This window comes from Chiloscyllium plagiosum, chromosome 13 (assembly GCF_004010195.1).
Source record: "Chiloscyllium plagiosum isolate BGI_BamShark_2017 chromosome 13, ASM401019v2, whole genome shotgun sequence".
Classification (NCBI taxonomy): Eukaryota; Metazoa; Chordata; class Chondrichthyes; order Orectolobiformes; family Hemiscylliidae; genus Chiloscyllium; species Chiloscyllium plagiosum.
The window spans coordinates 67,348,359-67,358,635 of NC_057722.1; the positions used below are offsets into that span (position 1 = coordinate 67,348,359).

The following is a 10,277-nucleotide window of genomic DNA, read 5'->3' on the forward strand; positions in this document are numbered from 1 at the left end:
GAACACAAACAGATACACCAGGGGAGCAAGGGGACACACACCCAGATGCAGTGGGGGTGGGGGGCAGGGGGAACACACCCAGATGTAGCAGGAGGAGGCACACACCCAGATACAGTGGTTTGGGGGGTGGGGGGAGAAGAGGGGGAGAATACACCCACATACAATGTGGGGGATCATTTGCATGTCACACTCTCAATCCTGTACAACACAGAATCATAGAATCCCTACAGGGTGGAAGAAGGCCATTTGGAGCAGCAAGTTCACACCGACCCTCCAAACAGCTTACACATCTTTGGACCATGGGAGGAGACAGGAGCAACCAGAGAAAATACACTGACGCAGGGAGAATGTGCAAACTCCACACAGTCACCTGAGGCTAGAATTGAACTTGTGTCCCCAGTGCTGTGAGGCAGCAGTACTAACCACTGAGCCACCGTGCCACTCAACAATACCAATAAATATCAACACTTCCATTTCTCTTCTCTCTCGCCCTTTACTTCTCCTTTTGATTAGGAAAAATCAAGAGCAGACTTCTGAAGGCAGGATCTAACCACCAGACAGGTCAAATTGCTCATAAAAACCTACAAAGGGGTGGACAGGGTAGATGCAGATCAGCTGATTCCCCTGGTTGAAGTGTCTAGAACCAGGAGGTATAAATTAAAAGGTGATGCTCCTTTGCTCTGAGATGAGAAGAAATGATTTTACTCAGAGGCTTGTGAACCTTTGGAGCTCTTTACCACAGCTGGCTGGGGGCAGTCCCTCTTTGAGTCTGTTCAAGTTTGAGATTGATGGATTTCTGATTACCAGCGGTGTGCAGGGTTACAGGAAAGCGTGAGCAAAAGGTACTGAAGAGTTTGATCAGCCGTGATTGTGTTGAATTGTGGGGCAGGCTCAATGGGTTGAACTGCTCCCCTAGTGTTGAAATTCCCCACCCTAGGTAAAAAGGCACCTGCCATTCATCTTACCTGTGTCCCTCATGATTTTATAAAACCACAGTCCCAAACTAAACTAATTCCACCTGCCTCTGCTTGGCCTACATCCCTCCAAACCTTTCTTATTCATGATTTGGAGACACCGGTGTTGGACTGGGGTGTACAAAGTTAAAAATCACAGGGTGGCACGGTGGTTCGGTGATTAGCACTGCTGCCTCACAGCATCAGGGTCCCAGGTTCGATTCCAGCCTTGGGCAACTGTCTGTATGGAGTTTGCATATTCTCCCTGTGTCTGTGTGGGTTTCCTCCCGGTGCTCCGGTTTCCTCCCACAGTCCAAAGATGTGCAGGTTAGGTGAATTGGCCAATAATGTTAGGTACGTTAGTCGGAGGGAAATGGGTCTGGGTGGGTTACTCTTCGGAGAGTCGGTGTGGACTTGTTGGGCCGAAGGGCCTTTTTCGACACTGTAGGGAATCTAAATCTAAAAACAACACCAGGTTATAGTCTAACAGGTTTAACTGGAAGCACTATAACTTGGTGTTGTGTGATTTTTAACTTTCCTATTCATGTACTCATCCAAATTAGATTAGATTACTTACAGTGTGGAAACAGGCCCTTCGGCCCAACAAGTCCACACCGACCCGCCGAAGCGTAACCCACCCAGACCCATTCTCCTACATTTACACCTTCACCTAACACTACGGGCAATTTAGCATGGTCAATCCACCTAACCTACACATTTTTGGATTGTGGGAGGAAATTGGAGCACCCGGAGGAAACCCACGCAGACACGGGGAGAATGTGCAAACTCCACACAGAGAGTCGCCTGAGGCGGGAATTGAACCCGGGTCTCTGGCGCTGAGAGGCAGCAGTGCTAACCACTGTGTCACCGTGCCGCCCACAAATGTTATTTTTAAAGTCACCCCTCAACCCCCTACTCTCCAGTCAAAATAGTCTCCGCCTGTCCTTATAACTCAAGTGCTTCACTCCTGGATTTTTGCATCGGACTTCTTCCAATGTGCGTACAGTCATTTCATCTATAACGTGATAGTTGCGTTCCTGTGTAACCCCATGCAATACAAATAACACGAAGTGTTGGCAATCTGGAGCCAACACACACTTTGTGTTTTAGCAACAGCATTCAAACCCTGTATGACCAAGCCTTGAGGCTAAATTAGCAAGCCTGGGTGCCAGCCATGTTCATCACAACGGAAATAAAACGGCTCAGCAAAGTTAGGAAGCACATACTCGCTGTAACAGTCACCCAGCTGGGTGCAGTTCTCCTTGAAAGCAGACACTAATTCTTCCCTGTCAGTCTGGCTGCAGACATCAGGGTCCAGGAGAGCTGCTTTTAACATCAGGTGGGCTTCACTCAGCAGGTGGACATAACTCTGTGGACTGCAGGCCTTGTATCTCTTGCTGTAGTCAACCTGCAACAGTGTTCAGACAAAGGTCAAATTCGGTACAGCCCCCAATGATCACATGAATGGCAAATGCAAACTGCTCACCATCTCCCTGCATAACTGAATCGTTGATATCATCTGAAGGCAATATAAGTTCCACCCGACTTCACTCGTGACTGATGGCAGGTTATTAGCAGCCTTGAACTTCTGAGGCCTACAAAAATGTAGAAGATCATTTGCCAGTAATTCTATTAGGTCAGCCTGGAGTTAAACGGTAATAGTAATTGCAATCAAAGAAAATCACTAAATCAACTTAAGAGCAACTTTGTACAGTAGAATCAAGGAACTACCTGCCTAGTAAACTAAACATTCACCATAACCCAGTGGACTATATTAAATTCACATGTTCATTGCAGTCCTACAGAGTCACCCAATGGGGGAGTTCAAGTAGAGTTATCGAGTCATGCAGTTTGGAAACAGAGCCTTCGGTCCATTCAGTCCATGCCGACTGCAATCCCAAACTAATCTAATTCCACCTGCCTCTGCTTGGCCTACATCCCTCCAAACCTTTCCTATGCATGTACTCATCCAAATGTTTTTTAAAAGCTGTAACTGTACCTGCATCCACCACTTCTTCTGGAAGTTCATTCCACACGTGAACCACACTGTGTGGAAAAAGTTGCCCCTCATGTCTTTTTTAAACCTTTCTCGACTTACCTTAAAAATATGAAGGAAGACTGGATCAACTGGGCATGGACTCCCTGGGTTTTAGAAGAATGAAGGAGGTTCGCACAGAACCATACAAAATCCTAATGGGACCGGACAGGCTAGATGAGGGAAGAATGTACTCGATGTTGGAGAAGTCCAGAACAAGGGGTCACAGTCTAAGAATAAGAGGTAGGCCATTCAGGACTGAGATGAGGAAGACTTCCTTCACTCAGAGTTGTGAACCTGTGGAATTCTCTTCCACAGGAAGCTGTTGCGGCCAGTTCATTAGATATATTCAAGAGGGAGCTGGATGTGGCCTTGCAGCTAAACGGATCAAGGGGTATGGAGAGAAAGCGGGAGTGGGATACTGAGACTGCATGATCAGCCATGATCATATTGAATGGTAGTGCAGGCTTGAAGGGCCGAATGGCCTACTCTTCCACCTATTTTCTATGTTTCTCTATGCCCCTATACTGAATGGAACTATGGCCAGTTAGATCTCTGACTATGAGATGGTTGATTTGGGTTGTTAACCTGGGACAAGCTATGAGCAGAAGATTTTGAAGGTCTTCCCAGTCTAGGCACTGGCTTTGAGCTGGCTGGTCACAACCTATGTCCTGTTCACATGTCAATAAAGGGCGATTTGGTGATGGGATACCAGCCGCTGGGCTGATATTTCAGTCCCCTAGTCTCGAAATCCTTCACCATAGGGAAAAGACACCTGCCATTCACCTTATCTACACTGCTCATGATTTTAGAAACCTTCAAGGTTCAGCCCTCAACCTCCTAACAGCAGTGAAATAAGTTTATCCAACCTCTCTTTAAAGCTCAAACCCTCAATTCCTGGCAACATCCTGATAAATTTTTTTTGTGCTTGTCTGTTTGTGCTGAGCAGGATTCTATTCAGAGTGGCAGGCTGGCACCAAATGATAGGATTTTTAAAGAAACATGGAAAGTAAATTCTATTGAATCTAAAATGATTAATATGAAAATACAAGTACAGAGGAACCTCGATTATCCGGAACTCGATTATGTGAATTTCGGATTATCCGGACAATTTTGCAAGGTCCCGATGCTTGACTAAATGGTGTTATCTGGCATTTGATTAGTCCAACATTCAATTATCCGAACAAAATATTCCCCATCTGAGGCGTTTGGAAATTGAGGTTCCTCTGTAGATATCCAGCAGTATAATGCAGTGTTGCAACACAGTTGAAAAATCCAACACAAATGGACCAACCCATAGAGAATTTCAACATTTTACACAAATTGATGTCAATGACTAGAGATTTAAACATATATTTGAATGATAAAAAGTGATTTAGCTGTAGTGGGATCCTCAAACAGGTTGACCCTAAATATTATGGCGACGGTAATAGAGATGGTCTAGGAAAGGAATACTATGACTCTGTTCATCAATAAATGTTCAGGTTGTTTTGTATCTTCAATTCACGTGTTGCTATTCAGAATGAGTGCCACAGAAGATGTTCTTACATCAAAGTGATGTGAAATGTTAAGGTGGAGGAATTTTGTACTCACGATTGCTTCTTTGACTTGTTTTGTCTATCTGGGGCTTGGGTCTCTGTCTTAGCCAGCAGGATCAAGTAGTTTCGGGACAGGCACACAGCTGTTAGTCCAATAAACAGCTGCATGCGCAAAGCGCTCACTGGCATGAAAAATGGTGGACAGGCCTGTTCAAGGGGAAATATCAACATGAGAAACATTTACACAAGTGGGGAAACAACAGGTAAGTATGAAGTCCAATACTAAAGTGTGCTGAAACCAACCTCTTTAACCCCTCTACCACCACCATCCATCTCGACTGATACTTGGTGGAGATATTCTAGATTAGGCTCAGTTGGTAATACTAGGCAAAAGTGGGTACTGCTGATGCTGGAGATTAGAGTCGAGATTAGAGTGGTGCTGGAAAAGCACAACAGGTCAGGCAGCATCTAAGGAGCAGGAAAATCAACGTTTCGGGCCAAAGCCCTTCATCAGGAATGATGAGACTCTTCCTGATAAAGGACTTTGGCCTGAAACGTCGATTTTCCTGTTCCTCGGATGCTGCCTGACCTGCTGTACTTTTCCAGCATCACTCTAATCTCAGTTGTTAGTACTCCCACTCATGACCCATGACCAGTCTCATCACCACAGCATACCCCCACCCCCAAATCACTCCTTCTCCTGCTCTCACCCTGAGGGTGTTGGTGTTGGGTAAATATCTCCAATGGAGAGCTACCACATTTGTGGTGGACCAAATGGCCTCATTTTATGCTGTAACAATTCTGCGATTCTGTCACTATTCATTCAGGGAAATGTGGGTATGGTTGTCTACACCAGTGTTTGGTGATCAATCCAAATTAGTCTGGAACTCAGTGGCATGCTTGGCCATTTCAGAGGACAATTAAGAGTCACCCACATTACTGTGGGTGTGGAGACATATGCAAGCCAAACCAGGTAAAGACAATATACTTTCTTCCCTTACTGGGAATACATATTTATATTCAATGACAATCTGGGAAACACTGGAAGTTTTGGATGATTCAGACAGTCTCCAGATTAGGAAGCATTTTACCATGTAATTTCATGGAAATTAAAGTCAACAGTTTAATGAATTTGTAAGCCACCTACTTATTATTGGCAATCAAGTTATGTTGGAGAAATAACTGAGCAAAGGAGGTAAAATGTAAGGTTCATTGCCTTCACTATTTCGATAAGTTTGGTTGTGAGGGGACTAGGAACTCCTTATATTTAACAAACCTCTTTGTTCATAGAATTGGAAACTACAGACCCAGCAGTCAGTGCAAAGGCAGTAATGTGAAGATGTATGTATCTCCCTGCAAGTTTCTGGGAACCGTAGTGTAACTAAATGACAGCATTTCTGTCCATTTCGTAAAACCTGAATCTCACAGACTCAAATCAAAGCTGTTTGGAATCAGAGGTCAGCAATTTAGTTTCAATGGCAGGCAATTCAATGGACCTGAGAATCATTACATTTCACCTCATGTTTCCAGACTCTTGGCCCATGGGGGTTAATTTTTTTCCCTATTATCTCTGCTGAAATGAGACAGACAGAGAGAGAGAGAGAGAGAGAGAAATTAATGGGATGTAGTCTAATTCTAAATTGTACCTGGGTGTTAAGCGGAGTTTGCAATTGTTTTAAGAGTAGGCTTTATTCATTACAAATGGATTAATTAAAAGGAGCCAGGTTTTGTTATTTTTGAAAGTATATTAAAGATAAACAATTAATCATTATGGTAATTGAATTAAACACATTGATACTAATGATGCAACTGTAATACTAGTGCACCTTAATTAAGAGTGATGGTAAAAAAAAGTGCTGGAAAAACTGGGAAGGAGTTCCAAAGGAGGACTCAAAACTCATTCCTGATGAAGGGCTCATGCCCGAAGCATCTAATCTCCTGCTTCTCAGATTCTGCCTGACCTGCTCTGCCAAACTCTTCGACTCAAAAATCAAAGTCTATTCCTGTCTCTACAGATGCTGCCAGAAGCTTCTATTTTTGTTTCAGGTTTACTTTGATTTTAAATTAGCTATCAGCACGTTCCTTCTGCCACAAATGTAACATGGAGAGGGCGTTAATGATTAGATTAGATTAGTTTCCGTACAGTATAGAAACAGGCCATTCGGCCCAACAAGTCCACACTGACCCTCCGAAGAACAACCCATCCAGACCCATTCCCCTACGCTGTATTTACCGCTGACTAATGCAGCTAACATTATGGGCATTTTAGCATGGCCAATTCACCTGACCCGCACATCTTTGGATTGTGGGAGGAAACTGGAGCACCCGGAGGAAACCCACGCAGACACGGTTAGAATGTGCAAATTCCACACAGTCACCTGAGGTTGGAATCAAACCTTGGTCCCTCGTGCTGTGAGGCAGCAGTGCTAACCACTGAGCCACCATGCTGCCCTTGGAGATGTCTTTACAACAATCAGTCGTGGTCACCATTAGACTAGCTTTTAATTCCAGATTTCTGTCACATTCACATTTCATTATCTGCCACAGTGGGATTCGAACCCTAGTGCCCAGAATGTTACAGCCTGGATTTCGGGATCTCTAATCTAGTGACATTAACCATGCAAACAGCTCTCCTCGACTGTTTGTCTGGTCTATTAGATGTTAAAGATCCAATGGCAGTATTCAAAGAGAATTTGTAATTCTCTCGTTTCTTTGCCAACTGTACTTTTTCACTCATTAAGAATGTAATCATTTAACTCTTTGCTGCATGAGTAGCACAGAATGATTGCAAGTTGCTGTGATCTCTGTACTAGAGTAAACCATATCAGTACCTTGTTGTTTGTGTCCATCTCTGGATCCTTATCTCGAGCAGCGACTGAACTGCACCTGACTGTGTAACACAGCAAGTTACTCCTGTCATGGAACAATGGGTAGATAATAAATATTACAACCAGGAACTAGCAGAAGAATGTTTTAAAAGACCTGTGATTTTACTGATTGCTGAATGTGTTTCCACTAAGACGCTGGAATGCAAACATAAGATGAGATCAAAAGAAATAGCAGCACAATAGGGAGACGCTGAGTAGGCCTGAGTTGTTTTCCCTGGATGTCGGAGGCTGAGAGGTGACCTTATGAAAGTTTATAAAATCATGAGGGGCATGAGTAGGGTGCATAGTCAAGGTCTTTTCCGCAGAGGGTGGTGTGTGTATGGAATGACCTGCCACAGGAAATGTTGGAGGCTGGTACAATTACAACATACTGAAGGTATCTGGATGGGTATATGAATAGGAAGGGTTTAGAGAGACATGGACCAAATGCTGACAAATAAGACTAGATTAATTTCGGGTATCTGGTCGGCATGGACGAGATGGGCTGAAGGGTCTTTTGCCATGCCGTATATTTCTATGATTCCATGACTTTAAGTATACATTTTGAGCCTGCTCAGTTTTTTAATGAGATCGTAGCTAAAGCAATTTAACTCCTCCTTCCTTCCAGTCCACACGATTTGGAGTTGCTTGCAGACTATAATTGAACTAAGCTTTGAATATAATCAGTAAGTCACCTTACCGGGGAAGAGAATTCCAAAGATTGATTGCCCTCAGAGAAGAATTTCCTCCTCATCTCAATCTTAAATGGGAGTCTCTTTATTTTTAAACCAGGCACCGAGTTCTGGATTCCGTCATGATTCCTCTCAGCATCTAACTTGTCAAGCCCTCTTTGAATCTTACTTGTTTCAAAATCGCCACTCATTCTGCTGCACTCCAACGTGTACAGGCCCAACTATTCAGCCTTTCTTCACAAGGCAACCCCCCTCATCCCAGCAACCAGTCCAGTGAGCTTTTCAATGGAAGAATATTTCCTCAAGTAAGGAGACCAGAACGGTATAGAGAACTCTAGCTGTGGTCTCACCAATGTCCTGTAGTTACCTTAAATACTTTTATACTTCATCAGCCTCCCAGATTAATATTCCATTTACTTTTCTAACTACTCACTGCACCTGAAAGCTAACATTTTCAGATTCATGTTCAGTTTGTGTAGGAAGACTGGCAAGTTGCTGTACAACTGTGCAACATTGATAATCTCTCAGTTGTACTCTCAACAGCATTGAAGCTCTACACAATCCTGAGTGCACTGCTATTATGGAACAGGAAATATTAATGAAATAAGCCATGATTATAAATTAACTCTGTTCACAAAAAAGACCCTGAGCTTCCAATTGCCTGCCACTTCAACACCCCACCCTGTTCCCTGGCCAACATCTCTGTCTCAGGCCTGCTGTAGTGCTCCAGTCAAGCCCAGTGTAAGCTGGAAGAATAGCACTGCATTTTCCATCTGGGTACCTCAGTTTTCAGAACTCAATACTATGTACAATAACTTTAGGTCTTGAGCTCTCCCATTCCCTACCCCAACCCCCACACACCAGACATTGTTATCTCACAGTCTGCTATTTCGCACAGCCCATTGTTAGCCACAGTTGACAGCTATTTACACTCATAACCAGATTGTTAGCCAATTTGTCTGTCCAACTGTTCTTCTCTCTCTTGGCTCTATTCTCACCTATTTTTACTCCTTACGCCCTCCCTATGACATTTCCGAGCTAACATCAGTTCTGAGGAAGGCTCACTCAACCCGAAACGTTAACTCTGATTTCTCTCCACTGGTGCTGCCAGACCTGCTAAGCTTTTCCAGCAACTTCTGTTTTTGTTTGAGATTGTACATTAATAAATCAGTTTACTTTACACAAATGCATGAACGAACAGAAAACAGTTTACATAATAAGAATTTGCCTCCTGCTGGCCCCTAGTCCTGAAACAACACTAAATATGCAATATGATCAGTGTTCTATGGATTTAAGAAGCTCACTTTCAAGTGAGTCGTCATTGAGCTAACTGGTGATGGGCTGCCTCATTATAAAAGGCATTTCCAAAATACTTGCCTGCCTGGAGGCCACATCAAGAGAAAGCCAATTAACACTTGTACCACGCAAGTGTCAGGTAATGACCAAATCCAGCAAGTGAGCATCTAGCCATTGCCCTTTGACATTCAATGTCTTAGCATCACTATCAACATACAGGGGATTACAACTGACCAGAATTCTGCAGCGAGTAACCATCACAGCGCTAGGAACTTAGGTTTGATTCCAGCCTCAGGCAACTGTCTGTGTGGAGTCTGCACCTGCTCCTCAGATGCTGCTTGACCTGCTGTGCTTTTCCAGCACCACTCTAATCTAGTCTCTGGTCTCCAGCATCTGCAGTATTCACTTTTGTCTACACTCTCCCTGTGCCTGCATGGGTTTCTTCCGGGTGCTCCAGTTTCCTCCCACAGTCCGAAGATGTGCAGGTTAGGTGGATTGGCCATGATAAAATTGCCCCTGAGTATAGAGGGACGTGCAGGCTGGATGGATTAGCCATGGGTTGAGTGTGTGGTGCTAGAAAAGCACAATAGGTCAGGCAGCATCACAGGAGAAGCAGAATCGATGTTTCGGGCATAAGCCCTTCATCAGGAAACGTTGATTCTCTTGCCCCTCGGATTTTCCAGCACCACACTTTCGACTCTGATCTCCAGCATTTGCAGTCCCTACTTTCTCCTGGATTAGTCAGGGGAAATGCAGGGTTCCAGGGATAGGGTAAATTAGATTAGATTAGATTAGATTACAGTGTGGAAACAGGCCCTTCGGCCCAACAAGTCCACACCGACCCGCCGAAGCGCAACCCACCCATACCCCTACATTTACCCCTTACCTAACACTAC

The 10,277-nt window shown here is 44.1% G+C and overlaps 1 protein-coding gene across 3 annotated transcripts in view; it reads right to left on the bottom strand.

The window, feature by feature from the left end:
• Positions 1 to 10,277, bottom strand: part of hps3 (HPS3 biogenesis of lysosomal organelles complex 2 subunit 1) — a 63,415-nt gene that overhangs the window by 29,480 nt on the left and 23,658 nt on the right. For all 3 annotated transcript variants that reach the window (XM_043702684.1, XM_043702686.1, XM_043702683.1), the window contains exons 7-10: positions 7,358 to 7,439; positions 4,582 to 4,733; positions 2,440 to 2,548; positions 2,180 to 2,361 (exon numbers count right to left, since the gene is read on the bottom strand). In XM_043702684.1, the coding sequence (XP_043558619.1) occupies positions 2,180 to 2,361; positions 2,440 to 2,548; positions 4,582 to 4,733; positions 7,358 to 7,439 (525 nt within the window). The remainder of the gene's footprint in view (positions 1 to 2,179; positions 2,362 to 2,439; positions 2,549 to 4,581; positions 4,734 to 7,357; positions 7,440 to 10,277) is intronic.